Source organism: Anomalospiza imberbis, chromosome 3 (assembly GCF_031753505.1).
Source record: "Anomalospiza imberbis isolate Cuckoo-Finch-1a 21T00152 chromosome 3, ASM3175350v1, whole genome shotgun sequence".
Taxonomy (NCBI): domain Eukaryota; kingdom Metazoa; phylum Chordata; class Aves; order Passeriformes; family Viduidae; genus Anomalospiza; species Anomalospiza imberbis.
In genome coordinates, this window is record NC_089683.1 from 67,491,394 (window position 1) to 67,507,319 (window position 15,926).

At 42.3% G+C, this 15,926-nt stretch overlaps 1 protein-coding gene across 1 annotated transcript in view; it reads left to right on the forward strand.

Annotated features, from left to right (window-relative positions):
* The first annotated feature begins 12,337 nt into the window (after positions 1-12,337).
* The window catches only part of UST (uronyl 2-sulfotransferase), a 149,496-nt gene continuing 145,907 nt past the window's right edge, over positions 12,338-15,926 (forward strand). The window contains exon 1 of the mRNA XM_068184924.1: positions 12,338-12,985. Coding sequence (XP_068041025.1) covers positions 12,724-12,985 — 262 coding nt within the window. The 5' untranslated portion in view covers positions 12,338-12,723. The remainder of the gene's footprint in view (positions 12,986-15,926) is intronic.

A 15,926-nucleotide genomic window follows, 5' to 3' on the forward strand; every position in this document is an offset into this window, starting at 1 on the left:
AACCACAGTAACTGCATTTGTGATCATAGCTAACACTGCCCAGAAATGAGGAGCAGAGGCAGGAAACAGTGTCCACAGAAAGTTGGGGGGGACAGAGGAGGGGAGAGGATTTGTTTCACAGCAAAGCCTGTTGTGAAAGCTGGAGAGTGCCTGGCTTCAGGCAGAGTCAGCAGTGTACACAACATCTGGCTAGTCACTGAGAAGTTCTGCACCCAGCATTGGGTTAAGGAGATGGGCATATGAAAACTTGACAACAGCAGCCTGTTCTATAAGCAGGAACCTAGGCTTTCTGAACTTTTAAAGGAACATTTAGTGTTTCTGAATCACTCCTGACTCCCACAGGAAAGGCCCTGTGTCAGACCTGATTATTACAGTTTGATCTGCATCACTAATGTAAAAATAAGTTTTGCTTATCACCTATTAGTTTATTCATTGTTTCTATGTTTGGAAGCCACTTCCATGGTAGGTTTATCTGTAATATCAAAAGATCAAAGGAACTGTAGTCCTGTAAACTCTTACTTCTTTAATCAGCTAGATTATATTCAACCAAATATGCATTATCTTAAAGAGAGAATTGATATACAAAAAGGTGATAAACAAGCTACCTTTTTGTAGTGGAAAGGGCATTAAAATGCAATGTGTAATATTTATATTGCCTTAATATGTAAAACTGGAGGAAACTGGAAGTTTTGGGAAGAAAACATTAACCTTGCAACTTGAGTTAGAAAAATTCATCCAATCATTCAGCTACTTTAATGTGGTACATAGATGACAGAAAACACTATTTTATTTTTTCTTACTGCTATTAATAATAGCAGTAAGAATTAAGAAAAACCTGTTAGAAAAACTAAAAACCAAGCTATGTCAAACCATGACAGCAAGGTAAGTTATTCAGTAAGCTAGTCATAATTCATATAGAAAGACAATATTGATTTTTATGAAAAGGCCGAAATGAGAAGATATAAAACATCCTTTTATCAGATAGGCTTTGGGGGCTAACTACTTCAACCACATTAAACCACATTCAGAAACAAGAACTGCACTTCTAAAAAGAAAAATACATCAAGAACTAAACAGAATAACCATGACACATTTATCTCAGTAATAAAACTTCTTTCATGGAAATGACAAAAAAAAGAGAAACATTTACGGTGGGCAGAATGATCCAATGGAATAAGATAATAGATGCAAATTTTGGTCTAACTTCTGTTTTTTTCCATGACAAAATCAATGAACTGTGGTGTACAGTAGATTAGTTAATTATGTAAGATGTCAAACCCCATAAAGGATGTAAGATTTGATTTTACAAATCAGCTCTGCCTGTGAGAAGTTTCACAACAGTAAGTACTAGTGATTAAAATGTCAACATGAGGGACTGCTGCAGATTCTACCAATCTCATAATAGAATGTAACAATTACATGCTTGGAAAGTCCACATAATAACAAATACAAATTTCAAATTATTTAAAAGAGTGATTTAAACTGAAAATTTAAAAAATAAGCACTAAGTTCCAGGAAAGTGGTCTCCACATGAGGCCCTTGTTTAATCAGTACATACTCTGCAGCTGCCATTGCAGCATGTTTACCACTCTGCCAGCCAGAGAACCTGTGTTTGGGGACCGTGTCAGATTTTCTGTGCCTGGCTTTTGCAAAAATTGCACACGTTCTGAACATGATGCATTTGCAATTTCATAAAATACTCTTCAATCCTCAGTTACTTGAATTCTTCAATTACCAGCCAGCCAAATTTCAACAGGACTTGACAGTTTCAATGACAGCAGTTTCTTCTCACTTTCTATGGCATAACATAAACCAATGCAGAATTCCTGCAGGCTTTACTTTACCTCTTAAAGTAGCACTTGCTGTCAATATAAGATCCAGTCCTTTCTTCCTGATAAGTCTTGTATTACTATTTTCAAGTGTGCAATGAATGTGTTGCATTCCTTGCAGTGGTGACAGCTCAAAAGTGAACTTTGCAGCAACAGTTTAGGTTTATTTGATAGTCAGTGTCTTCTTTAAAAGATGAAATGACACTATGTGTATTTGATATTTACCAAAATGAAGACTGTTGAAAAATAGTGGCAATGGAAGTTCTGGGTGCTCAGAACTTGGAAATTTTCCTACTGTAACTTTTTTTTTACATTCCTCTCCCGTTTAGCCTCTCCTTCCTTTTGCTTTCATTCACGTAGCACTCTATCTGCTTGCAAGAATACATCTTATCCCCTTTGGTTATTATTATGACTGTTTTCTGCACACTTCAAGACTTCTGATATTTTCTCAAAAACTTTTCTTTGAAGCACTGCAGCCTGTTTTCTTTAAAAATTCCAAAGCAGGTATATGATTACTCCTTTCAAGATGGAGGCTGCTACAAAGCATGCTCAGAGTGCAAACATCTGTCAGCCTCTCTGAAGCAAAGAACTGAGTTGTAGACAGTTAAGTTCAGCATCTCATCTCAACTTCTCACCACAGACATCCCCAAAGCATTAACACGTTTGCATATTCACTTAGTAAAGGGCAGTTAGAGTTTAACTTTGGAGACACTGGACAAACTTTGAGAATTCTCACCTTGCTCTCATCAGCTGATCTTTCCCTAAGTTAGCGTGCAGTGCTGCAGGAGAGTGTATATTTCTACTCACTGCAGAAATCACACTATGAGTAATTTCCCTTGAAAAACACAAAACAATGATGTAAATGTTATAAAATGTTTCACAGTCACCCTGCCAAACTTCTTTGGGATCTTCCAGCCCTGCTTTAATATACAAAGGTCTTGAGCTGTGCACAAAAACAGCACGTGGGGTACTCATGTGGCTTCACCATTCTCCCACAATGTTATCCCAAGTCTTCTGAAGCTATATTGATTTTTTGGCTTCTCAGAATTTTCCCAGCTGTGAAACTTCTGTAAAATTACTATCACCACCCCCTTCTAGCTTTGGTTTCTTACTTACATCCCATCTATTCAATGGAAGAGACCTTTAAAACAGAGCCAGAGGGTGAGAAGTAGAGGCATCCTAGTGGAAGCTGCATCCGTCCAGTTGAGATAGAGTAAACATGTGTGACTGTCCCAGCTCACCTGTCATATGTAAATGGATTTAGACTTCCATGTCCACAAGCTTAGAGAAGTTGAAATGTCTCAGCTATAGTACAGGATGAGGTGCAGTTACATGAATTTCAGCTGCTTATTACTATTAGAAAATTTGATTTGTAATTAATAGGTATTAAGAATCTTCATCATATACTCCCTTAAGAAGTCAGAGAACATATCTGAAAAGCCTTTGTAAAAAAATAGAAAATACAGTGAGTTGCAAAAGGAAAATGGAAGAGAATGTATCCTCTGTAATAAGAGATGAATGTTTGTCATTAGTTTAATGAAGGGGCCACAGAAACCTCCTGCAGCCCCCCATTAGTCTAACAGTTGGTCCATTGTGTACATATACAATACACAGTCACTTGTCCTTGTGAGGGATCATGTCTGGGGTAAGTCCAAAGGCTAAAAATGAAGCCATTTCTACAGTTCTGAAGCTTAGAATTAAAGCATCAGGAAGTTGAAAAACAAAACAAACCCAACCCAACTTTTGACTGCTCTTTTTCTAAAATCACATCTCATCCCTACAATGAACATTCTTCTCTGGTTTTGTGTGAGAGCTTGCTCTAATCATGATTTATTTCCACCTAATATTTATATTTCTGGTTAAAAGAGAACAATTTTTAAGACATCAGTGTTCAGCTTTGCACCGACTTCCCCTGGCTTGAACAAACATATCACATTTATACGTTAGAGAAGACAGACATTTTGGTCACTTATGTGAGCAGTACATGCAGTTATGCAGAGTGGGACAATTTTAGCTTTCCATCTTGAGAACATTTAGAGGTACAAAGCTGTTATTTGGAGGGGGAGCTCGAATAAAGATAAAAGGTGCAGTTTATCCTATAACTGCTGTAGGATCCACATATGTATGGATGCTTATGGTAGAACACTCAAGCTAATAACAATTAAAGTAACTATTAAAATGTAATTTTGACGAAGATTTTTACTCTTACAAAGACAAGCAAGCCAATTAAATCTTTGAATTCAATGTGAGAATCACACTTTTGATCCTGTATCATAATTTCTTCCACAGCACTTGCATTTTATACACGTGCAGCTCAGTGTTGTAGTTTTTTCCTGACCTGGGATCAGACACAGATGATTGCAGCAAGAGTAATTCTTCATCACGTTGTGCTTGGCACAAGGAACACAGGCTGAAATCCAGAAAAGTGGAGATGCAGATGGTGCAATGTGCAGATTTTGGAGCAATAGCCTTGTCCTGCCACCCTTTTCTGGTTATCTCTCCTGAAGGAAAGGGGAATTTAAATACCATATAATCTCCATATGTATTTGGGGATTTCCATGATGCAATTCAGGGTGAGATTTCCTACCCAGATGCACATCTGTCATCTCTCATCCTTTAGCCAGCATAAGACTACAAATGCAAGAGGTCTGTAACTCAGATATCTGAGGGTGTAAGCAGAGACTGTCACACACAGTCCTTGGAACACCCTGCTTTCCATGGACAAATATCATGAAATAAAAGGCAAGGCTGAGGAGAAGGCAAAATTATCTTTCTTTTACAGTAAATTAACATTTTTCATAAAGTTACAAATGTATATACTCTTTTTGATTTATGCTGTGAATATGATAAAACACAATTTAAGCAGATCTTTAAAAGATCAGTGTACTGTTCTTATAATGCAAACGACATATGGTTGAGCCTGCTTGTGTTAATTGGAGATAAAAAGAAAGAGAAAAAAAAGGTTACATCTTTTGAAAGAGCCTCCCATTAGGGCAATAGGAGCTGCCTTTACAAGGTGTGATGTTGAAGTCTGGCTTAGCTCAATCAGCAGCACAGTGCAGTCCCACTGAAGCTGCTAAGGGTGCTGCAGCAAGAGACAGGGAAGTAAAACATATTGCCAACAAAACACCAGCAGCAACAAGGGATTTTTTTTTTATTATTATTATTTCATCAAACAAGAGAAATCAGACCAGTTTATCATAATTGTTACTGTTTTTTTAAACTCAAGTCTCTAAATCAGGAGATTATTCAGCTGAAAGCCCATTATAATGAGAATATATGCTTTCTTTTTCCACAAGAATTGGAAGTGGTATGATCTAAGACTGACAACTCCAGCATCTGGGAGTGCTTAAACCAATTCGTAGTTCTGCTACAGTCATGTGGCTCTAGACAAAGACTGAACAAAAATCAAATTGGTTCAGAGGAAGTCCCGATGTTGAATAGGACTCAATAAATTGAGCAAGGAGACTTTGATTTATTTGCCTTTATTCATTTTAAATGAATTACATTCTTTCTGCTCTTGCAAATGCTTGGCTGCTATTTTTGTGTAAACATTCATTGTTAACTATGTTAATTACATTGTATCTTTTTATAGTCATTTTATAGATTTTATTGCTCTACTTTAGAGATCCTAAATATTTGATTTATATAGTATACTTTTTCAACAGGCATTTTCATAAGCATTATCTTCCAGATGTACTTTGTACAGTTTCAAAAGAAATGCATACCGCATTCCAGAAGTACTGTTGCCAAAAAATCTAATTTAAACTTGGAAATACTTTATGATATGCAGATCTACTTTCTGCTTTGCATAGTTCACATTTTAACAACAACATGAAACTGCAAGAGTAGCAAGAATTAATTACTTGAGAGCTATTCTTACTGAATTAAAAAAAAAAATAAATTCCATATTTCCCACAGTTATTCTGCAAGCTGATACTGAATAAAACTCCTAATCTGACTGTATAGAATCAAAATTAAACTTTACATGCAACTTCAAAACCTTCAGGTTTATATGTGTGTGTGTCAAGGAAGGGATGGGAGCCCAAGATTCTATACGTAACCATCTGGGAAATGAGTCAAAAAACTAAGTTAGAAAAAGAAATATCTGAGCTGTTGCAATAAGCCGCCTGAACCAGTCTAAGTCAGCATTTTGCACCTATAGGTACCTCGTATATGTGTGTGCATACTTGTATACAGGACAGTGTTGTCATCTTCGGTGCTCCACTGTTTACCAGTCCCTCATGTGAGGGGGCAATTATCAGCTATTGGTATGCAGTTGGTATGTTAATCTGTTGATTTGCTGTTTTTAAATTTTGATCTTCCATTTCAGTTCTCAGCTGTGCATCACCACTCTGCAGTCAAAAGCTTGCTGATAGAACTGAGTGCCTGGCAGACCAAGTTACCTATGCAGCAAATGCAAACAGTTCTGAGGGACATGCCCTCCACTGTGGCTCAGGAGGGAGGCTTGTATCCACTGAAGTATGGTGTGCTTCTGGTTTGGGGTTGGGAGCAGCAGGACATGGGCAGCCAAAGGAGGAGCAAAGGCACTTTCACGCAACACACGCACTGAATGGCCACCACTCTTGTCGGAGGTTAAGAGATGAATTAGCCTGGTTCACAGACTTCACAATAAACTCCATCTTCTGTGTAAGTCCTTTTTTGTACACTGTTTTTTCCAAAATTTGACGTGACATATGTAATAACATCCCTGTGGCAGATTATACAAAAGCAGCCAACGCATAATTCTATTTTTGGTTAATACCAGTTTCCCAAGCGAGGGATCCATGTTACAGAGCTTGACATTAGATGACTTCTTGATATGTGCACATTTTTCTGAAATACTTTGATTGCATCCAATCTGTCTATGAATAATTCAGTAAAATAACTTTCAGCTTGTAACATTTTTCATACATAAGGTCTGAGATGAGCTGAAAAAAAAAAAAACAGGGCCAAATTTACTGAGGGATTTACCCCCGTTGTTCGGACACCTGCCTTTAAAATCCTGTCTGGAGTCTGAGACTGCTAAGCACTAAAGCCATATCAGCTGCTGTTTTCCCACTCCACTAGGAAAGAATTTCCTTCTTCTGTAAGTACAAATCACCCCTCCACCTTGCACACCACAGTAGGTGAGGGATCTTTGTCTTCACCTTTGGTGGACCACTCTTTTCCAGTCCCTCATAGGAACTTGCTTCCCAATTCTTTTTTAACTTCACTTTGGCTTTTCACTTTCCTTCTCCTTACATTCCCTGCTCCTAACCCCAAAACCTTAAAGCCAAACAAGCCGGAGAGTCATCTCACACTGTGACAGAGACTGTGTTTTCAGGTCTGCCTTATTTTATAAGACAACAGTGGTGGCACTACTCCTAGTATAATATCAGGAGTTAGAATATTAATTTTAGGAGTAGTTTTAGACATCTGGATTGGGGTTCCTTACAGACTAGACTAGGTAACTGCTTCATCTTCCCACTGTGTTCCCAGCTCCAACACCAACACACCTCTCGGTATGTTAGCTTACTTCTCCCTGAAGCTTTTTCCTATGCTACAGAATGTGGTGCTCTACGGGAAGCTGTAAAATGGCTCATAAATTGGCTGAGGTAAATCAGTGCCAGGGTGGCTCCCTGCCCACTCTGTCTAGTAGTGCTGAGAGCCCCGTGCTAACCTGTCACTGCTGCTCTCTGGTGTTGCAGTGCTGTAACACTGCATGGGGTAGCATGAATGCACCAACAATTTTGGAGGTAGCTGTGTGTTTCTAACATATTTCTTGCATATTTTGCATTTCCTGGATTTAGACATTCCTGCCTATCTACTTTAATTGGTGCCTAATTAGCACCAGTACTGTGTGACCCACTCCATCTTTACATGTCTAAATCTGTCCAGTCCATCGTATGGTGTTACTCTGTTAACTGTCTAAACAAATGTAGCTTTTAACGGGTCTGTTGTGTGAAAAGTCATGTTTACACACTGAAACTTCTGCCTTTCTATTAGTAGTTTCTGCAGACAAATGCAGGAATTAGACTGCTATTTGAAAATCAATACAAAGAGGACGCAAAGACAAAGGGAACACAGCTGGGATGTTCTGAGTGGATATTTACGAGGAGAAAGGATTGATCATCAAGACTATATGTTATAAAGCATTCTCTTTTCTACCTAGCTTTGATTGTCCCTTCTGAATGATATGCATGCTGACTAAAAAGGAAAGCAATCTGGCTGAATTCTCTTGTTACCCATTTTCTGAGAAAATTAACCAAACAAATGAAAACAGTGGTATCAGGAATTAAGATGGCCCTGTAAGTAGCACATTGCTGGAGATAGACAGCCATGCTAAGGTATTAATATAAATTCCTTGTGACAAATCCGTCATACTCCAAGTGATATTGATAGAATATGCTAAGGTAATTCCAAGTACCATATCAACTACAAATTATAAATTTTTCTTCTGCAGTGACCTACTCCATCAGAGTGTCACTGAATTGTATCAATCTGGCACACAAGCTCATTTCCCTGTCTTCAGATATTTGCTATCATATTTTTCACAGGCATATATATTCCTGAACCTTCCACAAAGGACAGAAATTAATACCACCAGCAGAGAGCTGCAATTCCAGTTCAGCCAAGGCAGATTAAACTTGAAAGAATTCTATATGAATGAAATGAAAGAGCATGGCGCATCCTTATTTCATCTTCATCAAATTATCAACTGTTGCTGAATAAAGCAAAATAAAGCTTCCATAGTTGCCATAAATTACTCTGTTATACTCTGAACTCTTTCTTAATTGCAGAGTGCTGGAGGAATTGAAATTTGAAATCTTTCATGGGTGCTTCCCAGATGACATTACATGATGTCATTTCGTTATACCAGTGAACCTTTACTCAGTGAAACCTTATATCTAGATTTCTTCTGTCTTTACTGTCATGTGAAAACTAGGGCCCAGTATGTAACTTATTCCTTTCTAGTTATTTATACCTTTGCAAGCTGTAAACTCTGAAATATAACAGCTGAGAAATTTTGCTTAATGAGAATTTACATCAAGAGTCTACTTAGAAAATAATAATTAAAAAGAAAAAAGTGTTCAGATGTTCCTAGGAATAAGAAAAATATGTTTTGCCTAGCAGATCTGACCAGCCAGTAGGTAACCCATCCCGATCTGGCCAGATGGATCTCTCTGCAAAGAATTGCCAGACACACAATGTCCTTGCACTCTTTATCTCACTCGTTGGACTTGTTTCTGAATCCATGCATTTGGAATTATGACTCAGTACAGGAATATCTAGCACAGTTTGAATGTGGACTCACTTGGAAATTTTAGGCAGCTGTGCTCTCTGTTCCTTTGTACAGAGGAGCATCCTCTTCCAGCCCTGAGGAAAGTGCCTCTGTGCTCACAATGTCCTCCTTGCTGCAACTACTGCAGCCAGGAGGGGGATTCAGTCTGAGCAAAAGCTGGACCTAGTCTGGATGAGGTCATGGAAGAACACAGATTTGGACAAAGATCTTGGAGCTGAGACCAGATCTAGAAGGGGAGGAAAAACAGCAATGCAAGGTCAGGACAAGCAGAGGATGAGGACTGCTGCAAAGAATACCACTCTGAAAATTATTGATTCTCTGTCTGCTAGCACCAGAGCACTCCTACATGATGTCAGGTGCATTACTTGAACTACAGGTGGCCACCGAGTGCTCGTTTTACACTTGGTGTTAGGTTTGAGAGCCTGGGGTCTGATATGTAGTAGTTAGCATTCACAGCTGCATCTGAAGTCAAAGGGAGCTATGCTTCAAACATACAAAGCACTGAGTCATGCTAACTATTTCACCAAGGCAAACCCCAGTCATCTCAAGGCTGGCAACCAAAACTAAGAGGCATATTTAACCTCAATCTCTCTGTCTCATTTCCCAATAAGTAAAATGTTGATACTCCCTACATCTCATGAATGTAATTCGTAAGCATTTATTGTATGCTCAAGGTACTGCAACAGTAAATGCTGTAGAAAAGCCTGCTATGATGTCAGTAATTCCACGTTATAAGCAGGATTAAACAGCTTTAAACAAAGCCTGAGGACATATGTTGAACAAAGAGATTAAACGTAAACTGAAAGGCTGCACAGTGTCTGTCCCATGCACACTACAAGGCAGTGGTCCTCTGAGCAAAACAGTAACATCACACAATTAAAGGCTAAATTCTAAGTCATACCCTCTACAAGTCAAAACAAGCTTGTCTGAAAACTCTTACCTTTGGCCTGCCCTTAAGTGTCAATACTTTTAAATCATTATATTCCTTTTGTGTGCGGCTTTTGTTTTGAATTCTTTGGGGGTTTTTGTGTGAACAGAACGTAGTAATTTAAGGAGATATAAATATATATTAATTGCTTTACACTGTGCATGCAAAATCATACTAGCTTTTTTAAAGTGGGTGAGTAATAAGGGAAAAACAAAAATAGGAAAAGTTGCATTGTATCAAGCTATAGCACAAAGTAAATTGTATTTATTTTCCTGAACATTGCCCTAACTAGAAATTGCAATAATAGGTGTGATAGTTCACATATATAAAAGTGAATAATTTTACAGCTAATTTACATGTTTAAGCATATGTTTCAACAACAAAGATTTATATTTCTTCTTCCTCCCAAGAGATTTTTTTTTATCTGTTGATGCTTAGAAATATGGCAAGAACTCTCCACAATATAGCCTTCCCACTTAAATTTTGCTCCATTGATTGGACTCTTTTTCCATCCTTTTTTTTTTTTTTAATTTCTGCCTAGAGATCAAAGACATTCTTTGCAACCAGAAAAATAAAGATTTATTGATTCACCTTACAGGTGTAGCCTGTCTTCTCATCAAAGCATTCATTTTTCTCAAACATTCAGTGTAAGAGCTTATCTGTTTCTCATCTGCAACAGCAACTATCACTATTAACCAAATCTGCAATGTTGTCATCCAAACAAGACGGTAGATACTGAAGTATTCGAAAGAATATAAAACATTAAAACATTCACGGAAGCAGAGTATGGTAAGTAGGCCCCTAGTACTTCCTAAAAGTTTCAAAGAAATATTAATGAGAATTAAGAAGTGGTAGCTTAATCATGCAATTAGAGTTATGACTTTATCTAGTGAAAGGCGTTGCCTATTTCTGTTTTAAGTGAACTGGAGCCCTAAAGGTTTAGCCCAAAGTGGGCTTATTTTTTTGTATCCTGTTACTTTCTCTTTTTCAGAAATGATATGTCATACCTCACTTTGCCTTTGCTACAGGTTTCATATGACTGTGGAGCATCTGTGCATTGATGTCGTAGAACTGTGTAACTAAAACCAGGAGATTCCTCTCCAGACTAAGAAGGTCTGTTTTTTCAGGCAATATGAGAGTATTTTTTAATCAAGGAATGCAATGGGAATGGTTCTTTATTGTTAGACTCTGTCTTCATCCTCTTATCCACATCGGCAAGATTAATTTCCATGTTTTACCCTTTGCTGCTTGTTGCCAACAAAAAAAAAGCAGTCAGTAGCATAGACAGCATTTACCCAAGCCTTTCAGGGCAAGTGGCAAAAACAACTGAATGCAGTCTCCTGAGCAAAATTTCCAGCTGTAAGTGTGAAAATACCAAGAGTCAGGTGCCCTAAACCGGAATACTTCTTTTTTAAGCCTTAAAAGGAAAAGTGTGATTGCTTTTTAATTTCTTACGTGGTGAGTTACACCAGGCTTCTGATTTTCAATTTTTCTTACAAACCACACTGAATAGAATTTGTCTGTTTCTTAGAAATGAAGAGTCTCACATGATGCCATGAGCAGGATCTTGGGAAATCCCTGATTCCAGCCAGGTCCATAAAAAAAATGGTGAACCAACATTACCACCCCAAGCTCTCCTCCCTCCACTGATGGGCTGGCAACACAACCACATGGCGAATGAAATATATTTCTACATCAGACAATGCCCAAGAACAAGAATAGCTCCAAATAAGCCGTCAGGACACATTGGGGACATATGCTGTAAAAAGAGGATGAAGCTATTACACAGCTCAGCGCTGAGCGAATGCCATTCACCCACCAGTCACATGGCTGGAAGCGGCTGTCTAGGAAAAATAGCAGGATCGAGTAATTAGAGACTGTATCATAAGCCATATGTACAAGGGGGTCAAATTAAGGTTGTGTGTGCAATCTTAATTTTGTCATTTCTGTACTGGTCTAAAACCTTGTCCCCAGTAGACAGAAGCTCTGCTTTAATCACCCCAGCAAGGCTGCAAGGAGACAAGTGGTCCCTTTCGTCCCTCACGAACGATGTTACACGACTAGAAAGGCAGCAGACCTTAAAGCCGCGTTAGACTTTGCTCGGCACCCCGCAATGTCCGAGCGCGGCGGGCCGGGGCAGGTGCGTTGTGCCGGCGGGGCCGGGAGGCGGCGGCGCCCGCAGGGGTCGCTGGCGAGGAGGCGGCGGGCGCATGGCGGGGCCAGAAGCCGGGCGGGCCGGGGCTGGCCGGGGTGGGCGGGCCCCGGGGCCGGGCCGGGCCGGGCGGGGGGCGGCGGGGCCGGGCGGCGCGCATAAGTCGGCCGCGAGTTGAGGGCGGCCGGTGGCGGAGCGCTGGCTGTAACTTGACACCGGGGCGAGAGGCCGAGCGGAGAGAGGGAGCAAGAGCGGCGGCGGAGGAGGAGAAGAGGAGCCCCAGGGAGCGGGATGGTGACCACCTCCTTCCCCTCCCCTTAGCGGCGCTCCGTAGCAGCAGCAGCCACCGCCGCACGAGCGCCGGGGACTCTCGCCTGCCGCGGAGCCGGGGGCGGACGGCGATGGGGACGGGACGGATCCCCTGAGCTCCCGGGAACTTTCCCGGCCGCGGGCAGCTGGAGCCGGGCAGGCGGATGGAGGATGCGCTTCCCCCGGCGGGCTGCGTGAGCCGGCGGCGGCGAAGGGGAGGATGAAGAAGAAGCAGCAGCACGGCGGCGGGGAATGCCCGGCGCCCTGGCCCCCTGCGGCGGCGGCGGCGGCGGCGGCGGGAGGGGGCCCGGGCCAGGGCGGGGGCTTGATGAGGCGGCGGCCCCTCTCCCTGCTGCCCTTCCTCTCGCTGCGCGACTATGTCTTCTGCATGGCCACCCTGCTGCTCTTCTGTTTGGGCTCCCTCTTCTACCAGCTCAACGGGGGGCCCCCGCACTTTCTGCTGGCCCTGCGGCACTGTCTGGGTAAGGGCGGCCGGCGGCGGCGGGGACTTGTTGCGGCTTTCCCTCACCCCCGTTGCTGCTGGGCTGGGGCCTCCCTCCGCACCGGGGACACGGCCGTGGGGCTGGGGCGGCCAGAGGCGGGGGCTGCCGGGCGGGATGCGCAGGCGGGACGCGGCGCCGTGAGCGCTGACCCCGGAGTGGGACCGGCCGGCGGCGCCCCGAGAGCCGAGCGTGGGGCGCGCCCCGCCACAAGTTCATGCTGGCCAAAGCAGAGTCCCCTCGAGACTTTCTCAGCCCCGGGACCGCTCTGTACCCGAGGGCGGATCTTTGTGTGCCCGGTGGCCGTGGCAGAGCGCGGTGTGCCGGCTCCTCTAGCCGCCAGGTCGGTCCGAGGCGGAGCGGAGGGCAGCGCTCGCTGCCCGCGGGTCGCGCACCGGCGGAGCTCGGGCGCAGCCGCCCTGAGCTGTCAGCGCCTCCCCGCCGAGTGCTGTGCCCCGGAGAGGCGAAGCGGGGTTACGGATGGCCCACAGTAGAAGATGCTGGTTTAAAAAAAAAAAAATAAAAAAAACCCAGATGCACTTTGTGAACCACGCATGCATCCTGGTGCAGGAGGTTGGAGTCTGGAGAGACGGGTGTGCTTAGCAGGGTCAGTGCAGCACCGCTCAGATACTCGAGCTCACTCTGGTGCTTTGCCAGCCTGGTTACCTGCGTAACCCTGAAGGAGCTGCCCCGGTGGAGCGGGTGTAAGCCCTCTGCTGTGGTCTGTAGTTCTCACCCTCATGCTGACCACACGTTTTCACGTGGTTTTTCTTTGTAGCCAGTGTCCACATCGCTAAATGTTGCTTCCCTGCTCAGCAGAGAAGTTGTGTGAAAAAGTTTATTGTGAGGTCAAGTAATTACCTTAGGCTGGCAGGAATAATTCAGGTGGTGGTAGGACAAGGGAGAATCATTTTAAACTGAACGAGAGCAGATTTCTTTAGGTGATAGAAAGAAATTCTTCACTATGAGAGCGGTGCGGTACCAGACCAGGTTGCCCAGAGAAGCGGTGGATGCCCCATCCTTGGTATTGTTCAAGGCCAGGCTGGATGGGGCTTTGATCAGCCTGCTCTGGTAGAAGGTGTTCCCTGCCCATAGCGGGGAGATGGGTTTAGATTGGAAGGGACCTTAAAGACCATATAGTTCCATTCTGTGATATGAAATAGGGAACAAAAACCGGGTGTTTCTCAGTATAGGAGGATTACTACAGAATAACTTGTGGTGTGAGTTTTTACCACATTGGCCGCTCTGCTTTACTTGTGTGTGAAGTTGAGACTTTGGTGGTACATGCTGCAGAAGTACAAGCCATAAGAGACAATGTTAGGTTGCAAACAAAAATGCAGTTCATGTATTTCAGAAAAATTAGCTGCAGATCCTTTTCTATGTGTCTATATTTTATGAACATTTTAAGAATACAGTCCTATGTGTGGGTGTTGCTTTTTCTTATGGGAAAACTATTCCGTGTCTTCATTTAACTAATGAGAAAGTATGGAGAGGCAGTAGGACAAGAGACAGCAAACACAAGTTGCAACAAGGGAAAATCCAATGAGATATAAGGGAAAGAAATTTCAATTTTTAAGGAGTCAGGTGTTGGAACAGGCTACCCAGGGAGATTGGGATGTCCTTGCAGAATATTCAGAACTCAGCTGGACAAGCCTCTGAGCAACCTAAGTCAATTTTTCATGTTTTGTTGGGGAAATAGGACCAGGAGAACAGAAGTTACTTCCAGATAATGTTACTCTCTGATTCTGCTGTAAAAAGTCAGTGAAAACAGGAGAAGAAAAATATTTCGGATATTACTTCATGAACACAACGGCAATTTTGGCTTGAGTTTAATGACTTTTTCCCCTTTAATATTACCATTAGGAGGAAATTCTTCCACTGAAGAGGAAACTGACAAATTTTTTGCCATAGAATCACAGAATTGCTAGGATTGGAAGGCATCTCTGGAGATTATCTTGTCTAACTCCCATCCCAAGGCAGGGTCACCTAGAGCAGTTCAACACAGGAACATATCCAGGTGGGTTTTGAATGTCTGCAGACGAGGAGACTCCACAGTCTCCATGGGCAACCTGTTCCAGTGCTCTGCCACTTGTGTTCTAGTTTATGGCCATTGCTCCTCATCCTGTCCCTGGGCATCATGGAAAAGAGTCTGGCACCATCCTCTTGGCACCCACCTTTGAGATATTTATATGCATTAATGAGATCCCCTCTCAGTCTTCTCTTTTCGGGACTAAAGAGGCACAGCTCACACTGGTAGAAGATTTTGTTTGCAATTGAATGGTACTTTAGTGGGAGGAAACACAATCTTTGGTTTCAGAGGAAAGTTTTTGTCAAATTTTAAAATTTTCATCTTCAGGTATAAATATTGCTTAGCTTGGGGGAAAATAGACTGCAAGAAACGCAGGGTTACTCAGTTTCTCACTTTGTGGCCTTTTGACTGCTTTTGTGGAATGGGGGAAATAAAACTAGGATCTACTACCCTAACCACTCTAGCCAGTAGTTGCATGTCTGCTGGAAAATCTTCTGAGGCCTGCAGATGAAAGGCTTGGAAACCACTGCATCTTGGAGAATGGGTCATAATAATTTTTGTGAGGTGCTCAGCAAGTGCAGAAAAACCTTTGTTGTGTGTGCCTGAACGTGATGAGCCCCTGGGGATGGAGTGCAGTCTTACTGAAAATGTTTTGGGGTTCTTTTGAAGTGTAGGATTCTCGCAAAAGAAAGTAGACAGATCTGTTAATCTCTGCTAATGAACTTCTGCACTTGTTACATGAATTAGTGTAGAAATTTCCTTTCTGTGCCTGAGTCACCTGGTCTGTTAAGGAGATACAGGCTTGGCTACCATCCTGCACCAGGCTAGTGGCTGAGAGGGAAGCAGAGTCCTCATGGCTGGCTGGAGTCCTAGTACCCACTAAGCAAGTGGTGC